The sequence below is a fragment of the Marmota flaviventris genome, chromosome 5 (assembly GCF_047511675.1).
Source record: "Marmota flaviventris isolate mMarFla1 chromosome 5, mMarFla1.hap1, whole genome shotgun sequence".
Classification (NCBI taxonomy): domain Eukaryota; kingdom Metazoa; phylum Chordata; class Mammalia; order Rodentia; family Sciuridae; genus Marmota; species Marmota flaviventris.
Window position 1 is genome coordinate 149,919,936 of NC_092502.1, and position 26,962 is coordinate 149,946,897.

The 26,962-nt window shown below is 35.8% G+C and overlaps 1 protein-coding gene across 3 annotated transcripts in view; it reads right to left on the bottom strand.

The window, feature by feature from the left end:
- Ttc33 (tetratricopeptide repeat domain 33) overlaps nt 1-26,472 on the bottom strand; it is a 50,417-nt gene extending 23,945 nt beyond the window's left edge. Inside the window, exons 1-2 of one of the 3 annotated variants that reach the window (XM_027936306.2) lie at nt 26,351-26,472; nt 21,668-21,889 (exon numbers count right to left, since the gene is read on the bottom strand). In XM_027936306.2, the coding sequence (XP_027792107.1) occupies nt 21,668-21,888 (221 nt within the window). In that variant the 5' untranslated portion in view covers nt 21,889; nt 26,351-26,472. The other 2 variants (XM_027936307.2, XM_071612696.1) reach the window with 2 other exon arrangements.
- Between the last annotated feature and the right edge of the window lie 490 nt (nt 26,473-26,962).

Sequence of the window (26,962 nt, forward strand, 5' to 3'; positions counted from 1 at the left end):
CAGATTAAATGCAATTCCAATCAAAATCTCAATGACATTCCTCATAGAAATAGAAAAAGCAGTCATGAAATTAATCTGGGAAAATAAGAGATCCAGAATAGTTAAAGCAATCCTTAGCAGGAAGAGTGAAGCAGGTGGCATCACTATACCAGATCTTAAACTATATGACAGAGCAATAGTAATTGGCACCAAAACAAACTGGCAGACCAATGGTACAGAATAGAGGACACAAAAACTAACCCACAAAATTACAATTATATTAGACAAAGGCATCAAAAACATGCATTGGAGAAAAGATAGCCTCTTCAACATATGGTGCTGGGAAAACTGGAAATCCATATGCAACAAAATGAAATTAAACCCCTATCTCTAACCATGCACAAAACTCAACTCAAAGTGGATCAAGGACCTAGGAATAAAGCCAGAGACCCTGCATCTAATAGAAGAAAAAGTAGGCCCTAATCTCCATCATATGGGATTAGGCCCCAACTTCCTTAATAAGATTCCTTTGGCGTAATAATTAAAATCAAGAATCAATAAATGGGATGGATTCAAACTAAAAAGTTTCTTCTCAGCAAAAGAAACAATCTGTGAGGTGAAAAGAGAGCCAACATCTTGGGAGCAAATCTTTATGTCTCACACAGCAGACAGAGCACTAATCTCTAGGGTATATTAAGAACTCAAAAAGCTAAGCATCAAAATAACAACCCAATCAATAAATGGGCCAAGGATCTGAACAGACACTTCTCAGAAGATGATATACAATCAATCAACAAATATATGAAAAAAATGTTCATCATCACTAGCAATTAGAGAAATGCAATCAAAACTACTCTAAGATTTCATCTCACTCCAGTCAGAATGGCAGCTATTATGAATGCACACAACAATAAGTGTCGGTGAGGATGTGGGGGAAAAGGTACACTTATACATTGCTGGTGGGACTGCAAATTGGTGCAGCCAATATGGAAAGCAGTATGGAGATTTCTTGGAAAACTGGAAATGGAACCACCATTTGACCCAGCTATCCCTCTCCTTGGTCTATACCCAAAGGACTTAAAAACAGAATACTACAGGGACACAGCCATATCAATGTTTATAGCAGCACAATTCACAATAGCTAAACTGTGGAACCAACCTAGATACCTTCAGTAGATAAATGGATTAAAAAATGTGGCATTTATGTACAATGGAATAATAATCAGCAATAAAAGAGAATAAAATCATGGCATTTGCAGGTAAATGGATAAAGTTGAAGAAGATAATGCTAAGTGAAGTTAGCCAATCCCAACCCCCCCCCCCCCGCAAAAAAAAAAATGCCAAATGTTTTCTCTGATATAAGGAGGCTGATTCACAGTGGGGTAGGGAGGGGGAGCATGGGAAGAACAGATGAACTCTAGATAGGGCAGAGGGGTGGGAAGGAAAAGGAGGGGGCAGGGGGTTAGAAATGATAGTGGAATGTGATGGACATTATTATCCAAAGTACATGCATGAAGACACGAATTGATGTGAATATACTTTGTATACAACCAGAGATATGAATTGTGTTCTATATGTGTAATAAGAATTGTAGTGCATTCTGCTGTCATATATAAATTAAAAATTAAAATTAAAAAAAAGAAATACCAAAACAAATTTAAAAGTTATTCCTCTATAGCTACCAACATCAAAGTCCATCATTTTATTTCATTATTAAAAACTATTTTGGGTTGGGGCTATAGCTCAGTGGCAGAGCGCTTGCCTAGCATGCATGAGGCACCAGGTTCGATCCTCAGCACCACATACAAATAAATAAAATAAAGCCATTTTAAATAAATAAATAAATAAAAACTATTTTGTCAAGAACAGTAAAGTTTTCATCTTATTTTATATTATGTTTACTAATAATATTTATAATAGTACCCCAAAATGCTTAATGATAGAAACAACTATTTTGGTTGACTCAGTTTATATTGTACTATTAAAAGTAACTTTTCTTACTAAGCATACAATGTTTGAAATAAAAAATTTAACTTACTTCCTTGATTTTGTGGGTGATTTTATAAAGACATAATGATACTGAAAGGAGTTTTTAGCTGGGTGTGGTGGCTCACCCCTATAATCCCAGCAACTTGAGTGGCTGAAGAAGAAGGGATAACAAATTCAAGGCCAGCCTCAACAACTTAATGAGGCCCTTTTCAAAATTAAAAAATAAAAAGGGCCAGGGATATAGCTCAGTGGTAAAGCACCTCTGGGCTCAATCCCCAGAACAAAAAAAAAAAAAAAAAAAAAGTTTTAGATAGACCTCATTAGATTGAAAACCACCTGACTTCAGTTAAAATTACTATTCATCACAAGGAGACTAATTTTTTATACTTAACAATAGGCTCAGATGGAAAGAAAAAAGAAGCAAAAACAATGATAGAGAAAAATATGAACATAAGACAGTCATATTAAGGGGAAAGGAAACTAGATCTGGAGAAGTATTGAGATGATGCTCATATCAGACAGTTTCAGAATAGTTTTACTAGGTGAAAGAAAAAGTTATAAATATACCTCAAAATAAATCCTAAACTGCTTAGAGTTTTATATCACTTACTAAAATTATATAGACAGAGGAATAAATGAAGTCATAAAGTTTAGTTTCAGTAATTAAGTTGTTTATACAAAAGAATAACTATGTCTTTAAGAGTTTTTAGTTTATTATAAGCAAGACAAAACCATTTACGGCATATTAATTCACTCTGGAAACAGGTGGATTAATCTGACATTATAAGAAGTATACATTGAATAAAGGTCATTTTCCAAAGCACATCAAAATAATATTGTAACTTCTACCTAATGCAAGACATTCTATGGGTCTTAATTGTCAGTTCTATTTCTTCATATCCATTACACAATGAATTTGCTGAAACAAGTAAAAAGTCATAATTTTAATCTTCCAACTTTGACTTCACATACAAGAATAATTAAAGATATTTTTTTAAGAGAGAGAGAGAGAGAATTTTTTAATATTTATTTATTTTTTTTTTTTAGTTTTCGGCGGACACAACATCTTTGTGTGTATGTGGTGCTGAGGATAGAACCCGGGCTGCACGCATGCCAGGCGAGCGCACTACCGCTTGAGCCACATCCCCAGCCCCTTAAAAATATTTTAACACCCATATTATTCATTCATTTTACACATAAATGCCACAAAATCTAATTCATCAGAAATTAATATTAACATCATAGGATAATTTGGACAAAATAAGACATAAAAAATAAAGAGAATACTTATAACAAGTTGCCTTATCTTGTTTTCATAAATACATGATAAAATTGCAAAGTATACAAAAAGCAAAAGAATAAATAGGACTCGTTCCTCTCACATGGATGAACCCCAATCACTTGTTTCCTCAGAGAAGCCCCTTATCAAAATTATTCTGGTGAATACTGGCTAATAGCACCTTGTTATTTTTTATAGAACAATTTGAAAATTTGTATTTATTTTTGTGTATACTAAAACTAAAATGTCTATGTATGCAGTGGGATGGACATTTTTCATATCTAGGTGAAAGATAAAGTTATAAATATACCTCATATATATGCAGCTGTAGTACCTAACTGATATCAATATCTCTGAAGGATAAAGCGAACATAAGTCAGCCATGGCCTTTGTGTAATGAGCTGGGACAATACAGAACAGGCCCTGACCACAAAAGGGCTGCCACTGCCTAATCAAAAGTTTTGTTTGTTTGTTTTTTAATCTTTTTTTTTTAGTTGTAAATAGACCCAATACTTTTTTTTTATTTATTTATCTTTATGTGATGCTGAGGATCAAATTCAGCACCTCGCACGTGCTAGATGAGCACACTACTGCTGAGCCACAACCCCAGCCCCAAAGTTTTAAATTCCACAGTTAGAGACGTAATGTTAAGAATTTTAAGATGTATTTAAGCATATTTACAGAAGTTAGCAATAAAAATAAGGCAAAGATTTTTCCTAAAAGAGAATCAACTGTAGTGATTACTGAAGACTTCTAATCCCTAAAATGAATGTGAAATTCTAAAAAAAGGATTAGTAATATAGGTCCAGTAACTTCTTAAGGCACAAATCCACATGACTATGTATGGTGCATCTCAGGAAAACTTTAGATATAGGTTCATATTTAACAGCTAATGGAGAAAAATGTACATGCCAGTCAACAATACTTACTATAATTTAACATCTATTTCTGACTGTGTACAGCTATGCTTATACTGTTCTTAACAAAAAGTATATAAATATTAAAGAAATTTAGTCCCTTGATACTATTATCTACCAAGTATTAGTAACATTATCTCTAAAACAGCAATCACATAAACTAAATTAAAAAGTATTTGTGCTTCTTTTTTTAATTTATTTTTTAGTTTTAGGTGGACACAATGTCTTTATTTTATTTTTATGTGGTGCTGAGGATCGAACCCAGTGCCTCAAGCATGTTAGGGGAGCATGAAGAACTCTGGGAATTTGCAATGTTCTATTCTATCTCTATTGGAAAACTTATTCCTTAATAATAATTCTTCTACTCACAATTTTCTAAAAAATGAAACAGCAATAAATTCTGCAGGACTTAACAATAGCACATATATTTCCTCCAACACTAGCCTATCTGTCTGGTCTGTTTTCTACCAGTCCCCTATATTCTTCTGCTCTACTTGGCTGGCTTTTTACCCTGGCCCTACCCACATACTATATACTATATGCTCATTTGGATACCCTATGCACATACACATGACATTGAAGATCCCCTCTTACCCCTTTTCACTTATTCAAAGTTTCTTTTACCTCTAAAACCAAGTTAAAATGCTCTGTTGTTCCTGAGGACCTTCTCTAGTGGCTCTACTCATTAGCCTTAAGTATCAGCTGCCTGAACAAATAATGTCACTTACATTCCTAAAGTATTTTATGTTTTCCAAAGCATTTTAAATACATTTATTTAACAGGCAGTTATTTTCACAAAAAGTTCATTCACTTACTATTCAAATCCTTACAAGATTGGCATTACTTGTTCTCAATTCACTGATAAGGAAACACAGGTTGAGAATAGCTACAGGACTAGTCTGAGGCACATGGTATTAATTCTGCAAAAGTCTGGATGTGAAGCTAATTCTTATAAGACCAGTGCCTTCTCTGTTACTCCTATGATGTTTTTCACTTAATTTTTCTCTAATTCCTCCATGTATTTTTGTCTTCGACTAATGAATTCAGGCACCAAAGAATAGACTTAATTATGTTATGTTCTCACATAACCCAGAACATTTCAGGGCACGTGGAAAGTGCTAATATCACAGATTTTATCTACCTCATGTGTCCTGTCTTTCCCATGAGAAGTCCTAGAAAGCAGTGAAGAATTAAGATATGAAAAGAGGGGACAGGAAGTAGCCAGCTAACAATACATCTGGGGGGGAAATGGAAGTGAAAACAAACTAAATCATAGGGAAAAAAGTAGCAAAACCTTAATCCTTACTATACTTTGAGTCATATTTCAGGAACAGAAATTTTAAGGAATCCCAAGACTAGGGGAATATAAATACGGGCAGAAAGAACAAAGAAATGAAAATTCTAGGTATAGCTGAGGGACCTTAAAACCTTGGCTGTTTTGAGTTTTCAAAAGTCTTTGCAGCTTTTGAGGAAGGGCACACAATCTTTGGTCTCTAGAACATGAGTTGACAAAGAAAGGTCCCATATAATAAATATTTTAGGCTTTGTGGAACATACAGTGTCTATCACAACTACTTAATTCTATCACTATACTGCAAACTCATCTACAGACAATACATAAACAAATGAACATAGTTCTGATTCAATAAAAATTTTTATTTACAAAAATAGGCTATGGTATGCCAAACCCTGTTCTACTTGGCCAAACTACTGTAAAAATTTGTCGTATTTGCCTATTATTCTTTTTTACTTCCAGTCTTATTTTCTGCCTAAGCTAGAGGCTGTTATCACTCAACAGAAAGCATTTATGAAAATTCATGGATGCGTTTTTGGTTGTCACTATGACTTGAAGGCTCTAGAGGGTGGTCAAGGATGTTAACAAACCACAAGAAAAATGGCAGTCCTGAGCAATCAAGTGCTGTTCTGCCCAAAACACGACTAGCAGTACTGCTGAGAAACAGGATGGCTTACCCATAACCACATGACAAACTTACTTATGTACCTAAGCTTACGTAGTCCCAGAGTACAATAAACTAAAGGTTCAAGATGACAATGACCATTATTAGTTCTATTTTCTCATATTTTAAGGTAGATGTGCATAAGTGCACACACACACAAACATGCACACGTGCAAACACAAGCACACAGATTTTGGGGGAAAAAATGTCCTCCTCTCCACAGCTTTTATTTTGAAAACATAACCACTACTGTAAGCAAAGGCACTGCTAAATAAAATGTTCTTTGTTATCCATGAAGCATACAAAGAGTTAAAGAAACAAATGAGCTGTTTTTCAATAGAACAAAAAAATAGTGAGCAAGAAATTCATTAATATGAGCTTGCTGAATTCTCTCCCCAATCTCATTTCTCAGTTGTCTCTCTGGTTTACTTCTCTTGGCCAAGAATAAAGGGTGGTACCACTTAGTTCCTCCATTTTGGAATCATAGGAAATTTGGCAGCTACTAAATCAATGGTCTCTCACAATGCCTACAGCATATCTCTTAATTCAACTTCAGTTTGGAACAGACTGAAAAGACACAGCCCTACTGCAGCTGTTGGATAGGAAGCATTAAAAGATAAAAAGTTGGTTTAAAGTCACTGTGGTTAATAAATGACCAAAGTCTGATTCAGCCAGTTTAAAGACAACCTTAACAGTATGCAACTAAACCAGCACAAGGAAGGAAGCAAAGTGAATAGTTCCAGGGATTATATAAGGGCAGGGTGAGATAATACCCTACAATGAGGTAAAGAACAGCTGGTGAATAAGCCAAATAAGTTAGATAGCATACACATTTACCAGATAGAAACGTCAGAGTACTTCGCTACTTTGCTCCCAATTAGAATTCTAATTTATTACAGCTTCCAATTTAATAGTCTTTATAGTTAGTAGCTTATTCATTTAATAAATACTTGTAGGGCACGTTCTCTGAACCAGGTAGCATTCTAGGGACTGAGAATACTGCATTAAAGAAGATGTAGAGGACTCCTGTTATTCTTCTGAATCTTACTTTCTGGAACACATGCGTCTGGGAAGGGGATAGGGAAAGAAAGACAATAAACTCAGTCAAAATATAAGTGCCATGATAAAAATTTTAAAATGGAAGGATATAATAGTCAGTGATCAAGTGGCTATTCAAAATGGTCAAGGAAGGTCACTCTAGGAAGGTATCTGACTTGAAACCTGAATGACAAAAGAGGTCAGTCACATGAAAATATAGAAAAATTCCTTTCCAAACAAAAGGAAGAGCCCAAGGCAGAATTAAACACACTATGTTTTGAGTAAAAGAAATAAAACAAAGGTGGCAATAGGAGGAGGAAGGGAAGTGGAAGGTCCAAGAGGTTGTCCAAAGCCACAACCACAGAAACCAAATAGGCCATCGTTATAGATATGGATTTAATGTAGATGTGATGGCAAATCCAATTTTTATGCAACAGAGAAACATGAATTGATTTACACTTTTAAATGACCATTCAGGCCCAAGGGAAGGGGAATGGACTATATGGGTATAAAAATGTGCACAAGGATATCAGTTATGGGACTACCAAAGTAATTTACATAAAAGATTACCAGAGATTATATTAAGATAACTACGGTGAAGACAGAAGGGGAAAAAAAGAGATTTAGAATATGTGGAAAAGATGAAGTCAGGCTAGGGATATAGCTCAGTTGGTAGAGTGTCTGCCTCTCACAGCACAAGGCCCTGGGGTCAATCCCCAGCACCACAATACAAAAAAGGTGAAGTCAATTCAACTTGGGTTGGACATAAGGAGCAAAAACCAATAAGGTATCCAGGATGATGATTTCACTGGGTTACTTGGGAAAAAGAACCCGAGTCAACACCTATTGCTCATTCTGTTAAGGAGTAGGATCTCAGCAAAGCAAGAGTGAGGGGAACAGAGGAGTAAAGCAGGAAGAAGAATAAAGGCAAGGCCTATCTTAAGCTGGCTCCACAAACAGATAATTGCTGAACTTTAAGAACTTATTCAGAGAGATCTTATGAAACCACTGTGTCTTGGAAGCAGTCCATTGGCAGTAAAGAAGGAAAAGAAATTTATCTACAGGCTCCCTCCCATACACTGTTCTCCCATTGGTTGAAGTCTGCTCTACAAGACTTTAACCCACAAACTCTGGGTATGTGACACAGGCTCAATGGAACTTCAACATGTCTAACTAATCTGACCAATGTCAAGGTGTGATGGTCTTTCACTGGCAGTCAGCATCATATATGGGAGCTCTCTTGTCTGTGATAGTAGCAGCAGACAGGGCTTTGTAGCTATAAGAACAGCATGAGCTATCAGAAGGGCAGGCAGTTAGAAGCAAGTGAAGCTCATTAGCTCTGGAATGGCACATAAACCAGCAGAGGTGACTCACAGCTTTCAGGCTTAAGTAACTGGGTAAATGATGGTGCCTTTACTGACGTGGGGAAGACCGGAAAGCACCAGATGTCTGGGAGAAAAATCAAATGTTCTGATCTGTACATGTTAAGAATGAGATACTGCAGACATCCAAGTGGGCATAAAGCAAGCATTGTAGATTAAAGAGGCTGGAGTTCAGGTAGAAAGACAGTAGTGCAGACATATATTTGGTATCATTAGTACAGAGAGGGTACTAAATGTAGGAAACTATTTAAGAAAGGAAAAAATATATATGAAAAAGATAAAAGATACTTTCCAAATATTGTGGCTGACTAATATTTAGAAAATAAGTAATAAACTAAATAAGTAATAAATAATAAAGTAAAGAAGCAGCATCCAAGTGTTGTGTTAACACAAGATTAGATAGCAGTATTTAGGAAGAGAGTGGTCAACTATGCTGAATGATGAGAGGTGCAATGAATGAGAACAGAGAAGTGACAACTGGATTTTATAGTATGCAGGTCATTGCTAACCTTCACAAAAGTGAATTAATGGGAACAAAAACCTGATTTAAACAGACAGGATGATTCATCAAGAAATGGGAAGCTTGTGGGCTGGGTTGTGACTCAGAGGTAGAGCGCCTGCATTGCATGTGTGAGGCACTAGGTTTGATCCTCAACACCACATAAAAATAAATAAATAAACATATTGTGTCCATCTATAACTAAAACAATATTTTTTTTAAAATGTAAGTTTGCAGTAACAGGGGAACAAAGAACTGGCAGAGCACATGCAGTCAAAGATATCTTACTATCAAATGTTAGTATACCCATGAGGAGGAGTCAAAACAAGGAGCAACACACGATATAAAAATGAGAGGATAACTTTAGGATCAATGCTCCTGAGAAAGCAAGAAGGAATGTGGCATGTCTAGTGCACAAATGGAGGGATGGGCCTTTGATAAGAGCAAAGCATTTCATTACAACAGAGAAAGGACAAATAGTTTGGGTCCAGATAAAGTAAGGTTGAAAGATAAGATGGTGAGAAAATAAAGGCATCCTCCACTGTTTGCATCCAATTTTTCCACAAATGTCACAAAATCATTGACATTATAAATACACTGATTCTGCTGATCAGTAGAATATGTGTCACATAGCTAAAATACCTCAAAGATACTTTTATAGGCAAGAGACAAAATTTGTGGTAAATTCTAAATATACTCCTGCTTCACACATATACACACTGATTTTAACAGAAAAATTAGACCACTTAGCTATATAAGCAAATAGCACCATCTAGTGGCTGAAACTTTATATGCCAACTTGTGAATGTTTATCTCGACAAGGTTATATCCTAATCAGTAACAATTCTAGAATTAGCTATTTAAAAAATATATATAAAAAATACTATTACATAAAATATACTCATAACATAAAATCCTAAAATATCATTTCTAAAGTAAATTTACTAGGTATTAGGTAATGCTATGTTTTTACACGGACTTGCTCTTTAATCCTCCAATATTCTATGAGATATGTATCCCCATTTTATATAATAGGAAACTAGAAACTAACATAATAGTTGACAGCTGCCCAAACTTTACAGAGATAGAAATGATAAACCTAGGATTTAAACAGAAGCAAACTAAATTCAAAATCCACACCTTTTAACCACTGTTCTCCATTTCTAAAAAGCATCAAAATTAATTGGGGGCTGGGTAGGAAAGTAAACTTGTCTTTTGTTACAAAAATATCATAAATAATATTAAAATAAAACTGAAGAATTTAAAAATAGCTCAACTGCAAGCCAAGTTTTCTAAGAATAGTTATAATGTGTTATTGGAAACTGAAGGAGACTTTGCATTTGCCTACTGTGCCAACAACTAAACCTCCTTAAGAGATGACACTTCATGTGTTAAGGTAATTCTCTAAGTCCTCAATAAAACTAAATGAGAAATTGCTAAGGAAATTTTTAAAAGAAGGAAAAATTACAAGGAGGCAAAAGAATGTATCCCTCCTCTTTTGATCAATCTCCCTCTCCATCTACTTCTCTAGTAGTTCATCCAGAGGCATCCTTAACTACCACTCTAAGGACTGCAAATTCAAAACTAGTCCATACTTTTGTGCACTTAATACTGCAATTATTTTATTTAAAAAACCCTCAGTCTTTTCTAAAAAAAGGTTACATGATTGTTATTATATCTTCTGGGTTATTAAGTTAAAAAGCTAAGATTCAAACTCAAGATTTGCGAATATATGCAACTACAAAAATCCCAACTCTGTTTCTAGATTAAGACTGAGGACAGCAAGGGAGACAGCATAGGAGTGCAGGTGGGTTACAGCAGCAGTGTCTAGCCCAGTGGAAGTGAGCAGGTCACAGAGAACAACTTCTCAGAGGTACCACTTGACCCTGAAAACTACTCCCAGTCCTGCCAGGAGCTATGGTTCAGTTTCCTTATCTCTCCTTGGTCTCCACTCACCACTTTAACCTGCCCCATGTGGCCAGGAGCCTACATATTCTTCACTCTAAAGAAGAGAATGATCTTTTTTTAATATTTATTTTTTAGTTTTCGGTGGACATATCATCTTTATTTTACTTTTATGTGGTGCTGAGGATCAAACCCAGCGCCCCGCACATTCTGGGCGAGCACGCCACTGCTTGAGCCACATCCCCAGCCCCATAGCATGATCTCTGCTGCCATCTTCATCACCCTCTTAAGCTTACTTGCTTACCCCCATTTTTCGAAGACTGATCAAGATACTGTTAATCACTGATTCTCTTGAAATCCAGATGACTTCACCTTATGCTTCAGACAAGGAAAGTACCATCTTCAGAAAGATGGGTCAGGTGAATAATGATGTCATTAATAAGGCTATTTATGTGCAGACGGTGATTTATTATTTCTGCATTGTATTGAAGGATCCAGTGGCACAATACAGGACAGCCCAAGGAGTACCTGTCTGTCAGATGCTGTATCCCAGTAGTACTGCCTAACTGAAGAGTAGGAGCTACCAGGAGTGTCTAACACACCAGAAAGCCACTTCAAAGAGCCCATGACTCCCATCATTCAGAAGGCCAGTGCTGTCTTCCATGGGAGATGACTCCTAAGCCACAGTGGCAGGTTTATTTTCTGTACTCGACATCATCAGGTGAACACAGTCCTAGGAACCAATGGATGCAGTAGATCTCAGAACCACTGAGCAGGGGAATGAAAATCCAACTCAAATTATTTCTGCTTGGGGCTGGTGATGTGGCTCAAGCAGTAGCGTGCTCGCCTGGCATGCGTGAGGCCCAGGTTCGATCCTCAGCACCACGTACAAAACAAAGATGTTGTGTCCACCAATAACTAAAAAGTAAATATTAAAAATTCTCTCTCTCTCTCTTTAAAAAAAATTATTTCTGCTTATCATACTGTTCCCCCTGTAAAATTCAAGGAGGATCTTAAGAATTCTGACACAACATGTCAAACACAATTTCAACAGGGAGCAGTCTGTGAAATTTCCAAGCATATTCAGTTTACTTTGTGTTGAAATTGGTAGAGAAAGATACTTAAAAACTGATATTGGATCTCATGAGAAAGATCGATTTCCAGTTGCACAGTATGCTTGTGCAAAAGTTAAGAGAAATGCTGACTGAAATAGAGCAAATTATATTGCATACATGTAAAGCACAAATGAAAACTCATCAAAAAAACCCGAGGAGAAATAAAGTTAAAACCTTCAAACACTGCTTAGCAGGAATAAATTCCCACAAAAGACTAAGTTTAAAAAACAACAACACTGGAGATTTCAGCCACTGTCCCAGTCTGTGCACACAAGAGGTAATGAAGAAGGATGACAGGGCAGTAAATGATCATGACCAACATAATACCACATAATAGTCACATTCAGAATTAAGCTAGAACCTAATTGTCCCTTTTATCAATCAACTTACAAGAAAGTAAATAATTCAGAATACATAAAAATATATATTTTGAACATAGAGATACGAAACAAAGTTATAATTCATTTATATTTGACAAGTGTTCAACTTCTTTTAATTAAATTTACTTCTATATAATCTATTTAATATCAAAAAATGTGCCCACTTTAAGCACAGCATTTGATGAGTTTTTCACACATGTATACACCCATGTAAATATAAGAGCATTCATCACAAAAAACAGAACATTTTTTATCAACCCCAAAGAGTTCCCTGTGCCCTTTCTCAATAAATCCAACCCCAATGCCTGGCCATTGACAACCACTGATCTTCTTTCTGTCATTACAGATTAGATCTGTCTTTAAGGATACTTATATAAATGGAGTCAGTATGTACTTTTTCTGATTTCTTTCCTCAATGTAATGCTTTTGAGATATGCAGATCATTCTTTTTACAGCTCAATACTATACCACTGTACAGATATATCACAAATTATCCATTCACCTGTTGGTGAACATTTAGGTTGTTTCAGTTCATGGCCATTATGAATCAAGCTACTAAAAACATTGTTAGACCGACTTTGAGTAGATAGAAGTTTTCAATTGTCCTGTGTAAATATCTAGAAGTAAAACTGTGGGTCTGTATGGTAAGATGTATTATTTCATTTTATAATATACAGCCAGACTATTTTCCAAAGTTGTAATACATTTTCACAAGCAACCTATAAAAGTTTCAGTTGTTTTACATCTTCGCCAATACTTGCTATTGTCAATATTTTCAATTTTAGCATTCTAGGGGCTATGTGGTAGTATCTCACTGTTGTTTTAATTGAAATTTCTTTATGACTAATGATGTTGAATAGTTTTATGTGTGTTTGGTCACTCATGTTTCTTCTTTTGTGAAGCATCTGTTCAAACTTTTTACTCATTCATTAGATGAATAACTTGTCATTTTACTGGGTTATAAGCGTTCTTTATATATTCTGGAAATGAATCCTATGTCAGATATATGTACTAAAAATATTTTCTCCCAGTGCGCGGCCTGACTTTTCATTTTCTTAATTAAGCTTTTTGATAACCAGAAGTTTTAATTTTTCATCAACTGACCACATAGAGTCATTTCTAAACTTTATATTCTTTTTACTGATCCATGTATCTTTCTTTATACTAATACTATAAAGATACAAATTCAAAAATGTAGCATGTGTTGAAATAAAGTAAGTTCTCTAAGACGTATTTGTTTCCTAAACTGTTTTGACTAATTTAGAGTCTGTGCATTTCCATGTAAACTTTAAGTTAAGCTTATCAATTACTACAAAAACCAGCTTTCCGGGATTTTGATTGAAACTACACTGAGTTCACAGCTTGGTTTGGTAAGAACTGATGTCTTAACAAAATTTAATCTTCTGATCCACAGAATATATTTGTTGATTTATCTTCTTAAATTTCTCTCAACAATGTTTAATTGTTTCCATTATATAGTTCTTATACATAATTTGCTGAATTTGCTCAATTTTTTTCTAACAATTTGTGTTTGGGGATGTTACTGTAAATTTAAAAAAATTTTTTTTTAACTTTCTAATTGCTTTGTTATATTCCACTATTGGTGCTTACTATTATTTTGAGTGGTTGTTCTAGGATTTAGGATCAAATAATATTATACCATTTCACATATAACAGAAGGGCCTAAAAGCAACATAATTTCACTTATCCCTTCTTGCTTATTACATTTTACTTTTATAGTTTATAATTTTTTAATTATACTGCTGTTAATATCAATTATCTTTTTAAAGAACATTAATTTAATAAATAAACAACAACAAAAAACCTTTCTTCTCACTTACCTACATGTTTACCCTCTCTAGCACCCTCTATTCTTTAGTTTAGAAACAAATTTTTATCTGGAATCATTTTCCTTCCACTTGAAAAACTTCTAACATTTCTTGAAGTGCAAGCCTACTGGTAATCAGCTATCTGAGCTTTTGCTTGATAAACTTATTTTGTGTTCATTTTAAAAGATATTTTTGTGGTATACAGAAATCAAAGTTGATAGTTTTCTTTCAGAACTTCAATGATGTCAATCTGTTATCTCATATAGACCTCCAGTGGCTTCAAATGCTACACTCTGAAATCCGTGCCCACATTTGTAGCAAGAATAAGTATTCCATGACTGTTCTGTGCACTAATTGAAAGTAGAAGAAATTCTAAAGTTCCTAAAAGGCATGGGACTCCTCTGATGAACAATTCTTGAGAACTACCTAGGGTCTTGCCCAAATTTAATTAGATTGGACGACAATATGATGCTTCCACCCATTTTTCCCTCCATCTCACCTTTACTACACGAGATTAAACCAATGTCATGGTCTGGAAGCTCTCCCAGATATACCCAGATCCCTCTCCATTTCCTGTCACACAATTCCCCTAATTAAATCTTTGTAAATTTTATCTACTTTTGGCATCCACTTTTAAAAAGCCACCAGTTAGCACAGCTGTTAATATAATTCAGTACTTTTTTATTTCAGATATTATATTTTCATCTCTAAATGTGCCATTTATTTTTCTTCCATTTCATTCTTCATTTACCATTTTTATCCACTACTTCTATCATCTATGCTATTTCTTTCTTTCTTTCCTTTTTTTTTTAAGATGTTGATGGGCCTTTATTTTATTGATTTATTTGCATGTGGTGCTGAGAATCGAACCCAGTGCCTCACACGTGCTAGGCAAGTGCTCTACCACTGAGCCACAGCCACAGCCCCATCTATGCTATTTCTGAGTTTGTTTCTATTTGACTATTCTCCTATGTATGGGATATAGTATAGAACTCTTTGACATATATAGTAATTCTTTATTTGATGTTGAATATTTGAAATGTTATGCTACTGACTGGAAAATCTGGACTCTGCTATGGCAGGCAGTTAACTTTTGTGTTAGTGTGAACCCTAAAACCTGTTTTTAAGGCTGAAAACAGAGCTTAGTGGAAAAGCATTTGCCTAGCACGCCAAGAATATCTGGGTACCCTAGGTGCAGTACAGCATGCCTGTAATCCCAGCTACTATGGAGGGTGAGGCAGCAAAGAAGGATCTCAAGTTCAAGGCCAGTGCCATAACTCAGTGAGACTCTCAAAATTTTAAAATAAAATAAAATAAAAAGGGTTGGGGATGTAGCTTGGTGGTAGAATGTTACTTGATTCAATCCCTATTACCAGTAAAAAAAAAAATTATTAAAAAAAAAAAAAAAAAAGAACCTCTGGATTCAATCTGAGTACTGCAAAAAAAAAATTGAGCACCTATTATGGGGTAGGTGTTGTTTTCAGTTTTGAATTCAGGATTGGACCCAGGGGTGCAGTACTAATAAACTACATCCTCAGTCCTTATTTTGAGATTCGGCCTTGATAAATTGCTAATGCTGGGCTTGACTTGCCTCAGCCTCCAAAACACGTTTTTAAGCTTTGCTAGGGCAGGACCAGAGGAATCTTATCCTAAGGCATAATAACCTCTCTAGTGACTCCAGTGAATGAACCAAGTGACCAATAAAGACATTATAGTCTGGATGGCTGAAGCTTAAATATATTCCTGATCTGTTTAAACTCTGGCAACTGTTCAGCTTAAAATTCCCCAGTCATATTGCCCATTTAGGAAATTATCTTCACAGCTGCATAGTCTAAGGTTCAAGAGAACCTCATAAAGACTTCTGGAGCTTTTTCCAAGTACCACTCTTCTGAGATAACTCTACAACTTCCAGCTTCCTTAGCCCCTCCAAATTCCATCCTCCACCTCCTCAACTAAGCAAGATGTGCTATTTATAGTCTGGAAATTGCCTTCAAGTAGAAATTACTGGAGTTCACAGGGATCATCTCCTTTGTGTTCCTTCTCTCAAAAATCAAAGTCCTGGTCTGGGGTTGTGGCTCAGTGGTAGCACGCTCGCCTAGCATACATGAGGCACTGGGTTCAATCCTCAGCACCACAAAAATGTAAAATAAAGATATTGTGTCCACCTAAAACTTAAAAAATAAATATTAAAAAAAAAATTTTTAAAAATCAAAGTCCTAAGCCCACTCTCATCCAGTGTTTGAAAGCATTTATTTTATATCTTTTATGCAAAAAAACACCATCCAGCTCTACTACTAGATACTCTTTCATGATTTCAAGTGGAAGGCCATACCTAGTTTTTAAAGTATTTTTTTATTCATTATTGGATTTCAACCTCACAAGAATTCCATGAAGCAAATAATACTGCAAATGAAAAAAAAATATTTAGTCAAGGACACAAACCAATTGAGATTAAAACAGTGGCATTATTATATATTAATAGTAATACTAATGGCTAATATTTATGGAGTATTAACTATGTAACAGGCATCATACTAAATACATCATATACACAATTTAATTTCATTAGCATAACATTGTGAAGTTATGTAATTTTTGGCAGAAACGGAAACCTAAACATAGACTGGATAACTTGCCTAATATTATAAAGCTAGAAACTGTCAGAACTAGAAAAAAAAAAAAAAAGGCAATGTATCTCTAAGGCCAAATCCTTAATCACTATACTCTAAAATTGTTATTTTCCTATTATATAAATAAAGGCTTCTTCCATAAAATAACTCAGAAGATGGGGGACTGAGGAGTTTGGGGGTTATGGGAAAAGGAATGAGACTAAAAATAGCACAATTACTCTCAAGTGCCATATTCTCAGAGAATGGAGAATGGAGGTAGGAAAATGCAGAATGGAGGTAGGAAAATTCTGTTCCCAAAGGACTTTTGTGGTTATGGTATAAATTAAGACATATTTCCAGGGGCTGGGGATGTGGCTCAAGTGGTAGCGCGCTCGCCTAGCATGCGTGAGACACTGGGTTCAATTCTCAGCACCACATAAAAACAAAATAAAGATATTGTGTCCACGTAAAACTAAAAAATATTTTTAAAAAATTTAAATTAAAAAAATTAAAAAATAAATAAAAATATTCCCAGAATACAGTATCCTAATTTGGAGTAAAAATGTATATTCTATAGATAAAAAACAGTCAACGATAGCTCACAAAAACCTATTCTTCAAAAAATAGCCATATAATGACAGTTTTATAAATATTTACTTCAGGCTTAATAATAAGTGGCACCACTTACTCTAAGAGCTGAAGATACAGAACAATATGTCAGATAAAGTGCTCACCGTCCTAAAGCTTACATTTCTACAGAGGAAAAATAACATACAAACAAATAGCTAAGGGCTGGGGATGTGGCTCAAGCGGTAGCGCGCTCGCATGGCATGCGTGCGGCCCGGGTTCGATCCTCAGCACCACATACAAACAAAGATGTTGTGTCCGCCAAGAAGTAAAAAATAAATATTGAAATTCTCTCTAAAAAAAAAAAAAACAAATAGCTAAATAAGCATATGAGGTCATTTTAAATAGGGAGAAATACTAAAAGAAAATAAAACACGATGATATTATGGAGCAAGAGTGAGCCTGAGGGTGCCATTTTAAACTGGCTAATCAGGAAGAGCTTACCAAGAACATGACATGTGAGCAGAGATCTGAAGAACAGGAAAACAGACATCAGAAAATACAAGAGAGTTTTGCAGAGTCACAACACAAAGTTGTGTAAGAGCTGCACTGACAAAATGAGGAAGAAAGCCAACATGGCTAAAATGTAGTAAAATTGACAGTGGTTAAATGAAGCTGATTTGATGGGCTGTTTTATTTTTTTTTTATTTAATTTCACTATTCCTTCTCATATTACTTTTAGTCAACTTTAATATTCTCATTAGCATTTTTAAACTATTATTCCTATTTTTGTTTGGATTAGAATAGCTGAACTACTAAATTTCACTAGATTCCTTTAATTCTGTTTAGTTATTTCTCCAAAGCTGTGTATATATAACTCCAAAACAAAAGGTAAAGAGCAAAAAATTAATCACCCCACAGTGTTCTCCATTCAAAACAAAGCATCCAATCCAGCTGATTTTAGTGAAATGGCTCAATATTACAACACCCAGGCAGAAAAGTTCCTTTGTTTATCTACAAAGTTGATATCTCTCCACTACCACAGGAAATTCAGAAGGAATCCCATGGCAATAATTTAATAGCTTTTCCCTTGTACATACATACTCGTGTGGTTTAGAGAAAAGGCAAAAACAACATTAATGAACTTTTAACAGGCATTTACAGGAATTTCTTAAGATGTTTTATGGATATTATAAAATTGATTTCATAACTGTGGAAAATTTACATTTGGTTTTCTTCTATGACAGAACAGCCGATTTTATAGTTATTTTTTGCTTACTTGGGACTGAACCCAGGGATGCTCTGCCACTAAGCTACATCCCCAGCTCTTTTTTTTTACTTTGAGACAGGGTCTTACTAAGTTGCTTAGGGCCTAAGTTGCACAGGCTAGCCTAGAACTTGTGATCCTCATGCCTCAGCCTCCCCAGTCACTAGGATTAAAGATGTGTGCCATAATTTTGCAACGTTCTATAAAAGAAAACTTTTTATGTTTAACATGCCACAAATGAGAATTCACAATCTAACATTAGGCTGTTAAGATGTTCACAGATCTTGACTACTACCCTTCATTTTCAATTTGAGATGCTAATATATTACACTTTATGCACTGATTTGTTTTATATTAAAGTATAATTTAAAACTATCCTAGAATCAAAATGAAAAACAGAACTAGAAACAAGTGTGTCGGTTCCTCAACTCAGTAACTCATTAATGAAAAAAATGATTGACAAGGAATCTTATAACTACTCTTGTAACTCTGAAAAAATAGAAAGAAAAAAGTGTTTCTTTTTTGGAAAGGGATGGTGGCTCAGTGGTAGAGTGCTTGCTTAGCACATTGAGGCACTGGGTTCAATCCTCAGCACCCCATATAAATAAAATAAAGGTATTGTGTCCATCTACAACTAAAAATATTTTTTTTTTAAAAAGTGTTTCTTCCTGGGCTAGGGTTGTGGCTCAGTGGTAGAGCACTTGCTTGGTATGGTGAGGCCCTGGGTTCAATCCTCAGCACCACATATAAATAAATAAAACAAAAAGATCTATTGAAAACTAAAAAAATAAATTAAAAAAGGTGTTTCTTCCTAAATATTACTTCATTCCCCCCCCCCAATTTCTCAAACTCTTCACTACCACATGTCAGATACCAGTCAACAACACACAAGCCTGATTTTACATGTTTATATGAACAGTATTCAGAGGCCTGTCTCAGATACTTCTCCCAGGGCTAAGGATATATAGCTCAGAAGTAGAGTACATGCTTATAAAATGCAAAAGGCCCTGGGTTCAATTCCTAGTATTTGGAAAAAAAAAAAAAATCAGATACTACTCCTACTAGGTGTGTGTGTGTGTGTGTGTGTGTGTGTGTGTGTGGTGTAGCTTCTAAAAAGCATATACTTAGTGTAAATTTATCAACAGTTCTTATACTGCTTTTCTTTTTTTGCTAGGGATCAAACACAGGGCCTAGTATATGCTAGGTAAGCACTCTACCACTGAGCTACACCCCTAGGTCTCTAATACTGTTAAGTACAATTTTCCTAATATATTTGCTTCACTAAAGACTAATGACTTAAGATTTGTTCCCTAGGACTGAAAATTTTAAAAAGGAAAAAATATTTTTATAAAAATATGCCTCTCAACAGATGTCAAACACAACAAACAGAAAGGATTACAATGTCTTTCCAATGGCTGCTCTAATAGAGGGCAACTTTATGCTTTCTCTCCCAATATGAAGCAATATAAAGCAAAAACATTACCTATAACATATTCTTGCTAAAAAATGGAAACTCTAAATCAAGTATCTCCACCTAACTTTCAATTTATAAGAAATATACACAACAAAGGATGGAATTAAGTGACAGGTTCAGAGAAACAACCAAATAAAAAACTGGTCTGTACTCATCCATAAGTCACGTCTCAACACTCTACTAAACAATTTATCTTTTCCCCACTGATTTGTGTGTTAGAATGACCTTCATTCCCACTGAATAATCTAACAAGTGAAAGGTAAAAAGTACTTAAGAAACAGCAAAGGAGAAAAAAAGCAGGCACATACAGGAGAAGTATAAGAGCTTAACTCAAGAAGGGTTATGAATAAATGCAGTTATTATCAAATTCCTGCACACCATGTCATATTTACTAAAAGATACAGTATGTAAATGATAAATGAAAACTAAGTATTATTTTTAAACGTATATTCCCTCAAAACTGTTTGGGAAATGCCTGACTTTACATAACATCATAAGGAAAAGTTTTCAGAGATTAAACCATCTTCTACTAACCAATAAATTGGATTACATTTCACTTAGCATTTACTTCTATTAATATAGAACAAAAGAATGATAGTAAAGCAGACATTATAAGCATCCTGAAGACAATTTTTACAAACTTTCATTTCCCCCAGAAAATGGGAATGTTTATATCACTTTGAAATATCTTCTTTTTTCAGTGTAACACCTAAAAGTTTTTCATTGTTCTTGTTGTAGGGTGTTTTTGTTTTGTTTTGTTTTGTTTTGGACACAGCCACATCAATGTTTATAGCAGCTCAGTTCACAATAGCCTAGCTATGTTACCAACCTAGGTGTCTTTCGACAGATGAATGGATAAATAAAATGTAGTACATATAAACAATGGAATATTACTTACTCATAAAAATAATGAAATTATGGCATTTGCCAGTAAATGGATGGTACTGAAGACTATCATACTAAGTGAAGTAAGCCAGTCCTAGAAAACCAAGGGCAGAATCTGCTTTCTGATACGTGGAAGCTAATCAACAACAAGGGAGGGTGGGGAGGAGAATAGAAGTCCACTGGAATAGAAAAAGCGGGATAAAGAGAAGGGAGCAGGTAGGAGAACAGGAATGACAGTAGAATTAATCAGACATAACTTTCCTATCCTTGTATTTGAATACACAACCAGGGTAACTTCACATCATGTATAACCACAAGAATAGGATCCTAATTAGAATAAGTTATACTTCATGTATGTATAATATGCCAAAATATATTCTACTGTCATGTGTATCTTAAAAAAACAAATAAAGTAAGATTTTTTTAAAAAAATAAAATAAAAAAGGTTTAAACATTGTATTGTCATGTGCAACTAATAAAAAATGAAAAAAAAAAACATGAATTTACAGAATTTGTAACTCTTTGTTCCATTACTGACAACAAAACAGACTGGGAGTGAAACAAATTGCACCATAAGAAAATTTCCAAAACGTACCTTTTATTTTCAGCCAAATTGGCTCCTTCATCCTTCAGCTGTTTACTTTTCTCAGTACAGCCTTCAAGGAGAATTTCTTTCCTACGTTTAATGGCATGAAGCCAGTTTCCTTCATCATTCTCAACTACATCTTTCTCATCAGCAGCTTCAGCTTCAAATTGCTGTGAAGTGGCCTTGGAGACCTTCTCACCAATTTTCCTCTTCCATCCAAAGGAAGCCATGCTGGAAAATTACAAAGAAAAATTATGAAATTCAACCTTAGCCTTTTATAAAAATATTCCAACTAACAGGTGAATAAAGAGTAGCAGGCTTAGACTATCACCAGTTTTCAATTCTCAATTAGTAGATCTGGGCAATGATCATCAAGGGCTGCTAACATCACCTAGAAAGACAACTGGACATTACACATTACTGCAACTCTTAATGGAAGCAGCACACCATCCAGAAAGCAGGTCTGCAAAAACTAATCCTCAATCACATCAGCCCTCTAAGAAAGTTTATAAAAACATATGGATACAGTTAAGCATACTTGAGTAATACATCAGAGACACAAGCAGCAGAAAACAGAAACTCAAGAGAAGCAAAACTGGTTTCTAGCTGGGTGCAGTGGCACATACAGTGGCGCATACCTGTAATCCCCCAGGTTCAGGAGGCTGAGGCAGAAGGATCTCGAGTTTAAAGCCAGCCTCAGCAACAAAGAGGTGCTGAGCAACTCAGTGAGACCCTGTCTCTAAATAAAATACAAAATAGGGCTGGGGATGTGGCTCAGTGGTTGAGTGTCCCTGAGTTCAACCCCCAGTGTCCCCCCCCCCAAAAAACTGGTTTCTTCAAGACATTAACTGCCAGAAAGATGAAGGAAGGCAGTAACCCCTAGATTGAGAAATTTAAAAGACATACATAATGTGTACATTTTTTTCTACTCCTGGTTCAAAAAAGCCAAGAGTTAAAAAAAAAAAAAAAAAAACCCTCTTATGACAAAAAAGATAAGAAAATTGATTTGATATTGAACAACATTAAAAAATTACTGCTATATTTTAGGTATGATAACACTATTATGATCATATTTATAAAAAGAACCCTTGTCTTTTAGAAATTACAGAAATATTTCATATAAAATTATACAATATCTAAAAAATTGTTTCAAAGTAATCATTGGGGTGCAGAGTTCAGTAGAGAGGAAGATATCAATGAAATAAGACTGCTTTGAATTAATAACTAATGAAGCTGAGTGATAAGTACATAGGAGTACTTTTCTCTCCTTTCATATATATCAAAATTTTTTAAAACAAATATAGTTTAAAAGATATAAGCTTATAAATGACTTAACTCACAGACCTATTGGGCAAATCAAAAAAATAAGAGAAGTTAAACTGCTTTTGTAAATCTGCAATAATGCAAATGTAAGGGATATGAAAGCAAAACTAAAGAATAAAGTTAAAGAAAATACTAGATGCATTCAACAAGTATTTGTTTAAAGAGGGGATTAATAAGGGATCCCACAATTTACTAGTTGCACAGATGGACTTCAAGATACTGAAGAATCCTTCGGATTGTATATAAATTTTTTATACAACAAGCACTGGAGAAGAGTATGTAAGCTTTCATTCCATTTTTACAGAAGTTTATAACCCCAAGGAGATTAGGTGAACTGATTGACCAAATAGAGGGACAGGGGGAAAAAATGCACCAAGTGCTCTTTGAATTGATTAAAGAAGTCAGGAGCAGTGGCACATGCCTGCTTAGGAGGACTGAGGCAGAAGGATTGTAAGTTTGAGGCCAGTCTAAACAATTTAGCAAAACTCTGCCTCAAAACTGAGAATTTTTTTAAAAGGACTAAGACATCGTTCAGTGGTAGAGTCCTTTCCTAGCATACACAAAGTCCTAGGTTTGATTCCCAGTATCACGAAAAAAAATTAAATAATATGATAGGATCAAGGAATAGGCATTTTAAGAGTAAAGGAAGGAAAGAAATGAAACAGTAAACAAGTAAGTTCTAGCAGATAGATGTGAAGATCTTTAACCTTGCCACATTTGGGTGAAGTGAAAGTAATCACTAAAGAAAGGGAAAAAAAGATGAGCATAGCTGTGAGATCGTTCACATGGAAAAGCCCTAAATAATAGTAGCATTGAAGGGGTAAGAAAATTGTGGGTCCTGGGACTAAGTTCTACTGAATATGAGAAAGTGCCAATGAAATGCACAAGCTGATATAAGTGAAACACATTTTACATAGGAACACAGATTTTTAGAAAAACCTGGAGAAGTGATGGATTATAAATCATGCTAGGACAATGTAAACTTTTCCCCAGACCCATCACGACATGGGAGAATGAGTTTTCGATGTCTGAACATGACTATACATATCCTAAGGGAAGAACCAAGAAATGGCTGAATACAGAAGTGTGGTTAGTATGGGTCACAAGTCCAGAGGCACAGAGAAGAAAACCTGAGGGATGGATTCTTAGGAGGGCCTCACAAGATATGAAAAAGGCAAGATAAGAAAGAAGTCATACATTTATGACTGTCCGAAAGGTTAACAAGGATGATGATTAAGTTTTCCAGTTTCAAGTTTCCACACAGAGCTCTGTTTCTATATTAGTAATGTAGAGCACCAGGCAGTGTAATAGCTCTACTAATAGTAACAGAAACCTGGCATGCTTACTGCGGGCAAATTACCTTAAAAATCACTGGTTAATCTGTTGATTATTAGGAGCAGGGGATATGAAGGGGAGGAAAGGAAAAAGGTAGATCCAAAGTGACAGTTTCAGATATTTTTCCAAATTTTTGGATCAATCGGACTCCCATTACCACTCCTATCTTCTAACCCAAACCACCGTTATAATACTGAGGACACAATTCTCAATTGTGTATGAAAAAGCCACAACTTGTTTCCTCAAATGTTTGTCACTCTCTCCCACTAATTCCTCAAAGTCAAAGGCTGGAGAGGTCAGGACAGAATAAAGCTCTAAAATTATAGGAGGGCTGAAGACACAAGAAATTGACAAGATTCACCTTGAAGAGAGGAACAAGAAAACATATCTTGCAAAAGAGAAGCTAATACTGAGTGAAACCTATAGGAGAGTTCAGAGATGGAGGAAAAAGAAAAAGAATTTCATGTTCCCCACGATACATTTTTCTCAAGGAAATGGGAGACAGTCGTTTGCTCAAAGTAGAATAAAAATAAATGGATCTAAGTCTTGAGAAAAAATGAAAAGATCTGAAGTAGTCACTATGGGGATTAGGAAAGATACAATAAAGAATAAGTAGAAACACTGAACAGTATCAAGGGCCTAGAGGATAAAAGCATGAATCTTTTATTCATTCAAAGCCATTACCACAGTTTTATATTTTCTTCAAAAATGTCTTGAAACAATGAAAGTATAACCAAAAGTAATCAAAGGATGTCATGATATTTGAGAACGGACACTTGAGTATTTATAGAGAACTTTATATTTTAAAAGATAAAAGTTAACCAGGCTTAAAAAGAGGAGTGAGTCCTGGAATATGTGAAATACCTTCCCCAGGGAACATTGAACACTTCGATTTGATCTGGATATCTTAACTGCTGCTGAGGGGAGATGATGGGAAAGGCCTATTAATGATTTTAGAATTTCCATTTCATGTGATTAAAATGTTCTATAATTGGTGACACAACTGAGAACCATAGTAAGAACCATATATCCTTGAAATGGGTGAACTGCATGAGACATCAATTTTACCTAAATAAAGCTGTTCTTTAAAGATAAATAGTATGAAATTATCGTTTCTTTAAGGTTATCTGAACATAAAATTATAATTTACAAAAGGAGGTTTTCCTAAATCTATAGCTAGATATACAAGGTACCAACACCCTAGCCTTAACATTTTTTTCACCAGGATAAGAAACCATATGAATAAGTCACAATCATACAGGTTTCATGTTAAACTCATGAAACCCAAAAAACTCAAAAACATTTTATATATAATTATATTTAATGAGTGCCATAAAAATTCTAAATAATGACGTTCTATTCTGATTTCTTTCACCAGCCGTGACCCGTGTAGTAGGCGCTCAATAAGTTGGCAGCTTTACATCTTGCTCAACCAGGAGAAGGAGAAAGCCTGTGGGTGAGTAAAATGTCATTCCTGACCGGGTCCGAGGATGCAGGACTCAGGGCAAAAAAACACTGTGTGGACACAGGAAGTCGCCGCCGCATCCTTCCGGGTGGAGACGTATTCAGAGGTGAGGAACCCAGAAAACGAGTTATCCAAGAATGCTACTTCAAGAGAGAGCTGAATCGGCGACTTTTCCTTCATGAAGCCCGCCCCGGCCCTCGCCGCCAGTTGGCCGGAGCCGCCACGGGCCCCCGACCTCGGCCCGGCCGAGAGTGGGCGCAGCTTGCTCCCGGCCGCGGGAAGGTCCACGTCGCCGGCCGCCGCGCCCGCGCGCAACAGCCCAGGCGGCGGTGAGGCAGGGCCGACATTGCCGCCCGGCCCTGCTACCCCTCTAACGGGACCCCCTCTTGACTCCTGAAGCCCCCTTCTCCCCAACCACAACACCCACTCGCCTCGTCTTCCTCCTCTTCCCCCGGCTTCCCCGCCAACCTCTAGCCCCAATTACCTGATAACCACTGCCGCGGCCCCGTGTTTACATTCCGCTTGCCCTTTGCCACAGGAAGCGGAAACTAAAACGCCAGACTCCTTACCTGCCTACTTTTGCTCTCTAACCTCCGAAGAAAAGGGTTAAGAAATCTCAGAGAGGTCCGAGTAGTTTAAAGAGGCTGGCAGAGAAATGACGACTATCGGGGTCTTTCTCCGCCGCAGACGCCTTCTCCTGGACTACAAATCCCAGAAGCCACTGCAGCGGGATCTGCAATGCCTTCTGGGACTTGTAGTCGGAGCCAGCGAGCGAATGACCTCAGCGAGAGGGCAGGAAAACATCATAGTGAGGCCAAAAAGGATACCAGGTTGTACCCAAGGCACAACCATTAGGCAAGTAAAGCAACGTGCTCTAACGCGCTTTACAACCTAACTGATGAGGTCAGCCACCGCAGAGGGCAAAGAAAAAAAAAATTAAAGATTCAAGGGATTGATCAGTAAGGGTTCATGGCTTACCTGTAGGCTTCATGCGGGAATTAACAAATAAATTGGACTCAGAATAGAGACTACATGAAAGTAACTGTGAATCATGTCTAGAAAATAAGAGGGCAATTCACTGCTAGATGGCTAAAGAAAATTATAGTTGTGTGTGTGTGTGTGTGTGTGTGTGCGCGCATATATTTTTTCCAATCTTTAAAAAAAATGAAAAAAAAAGGAGG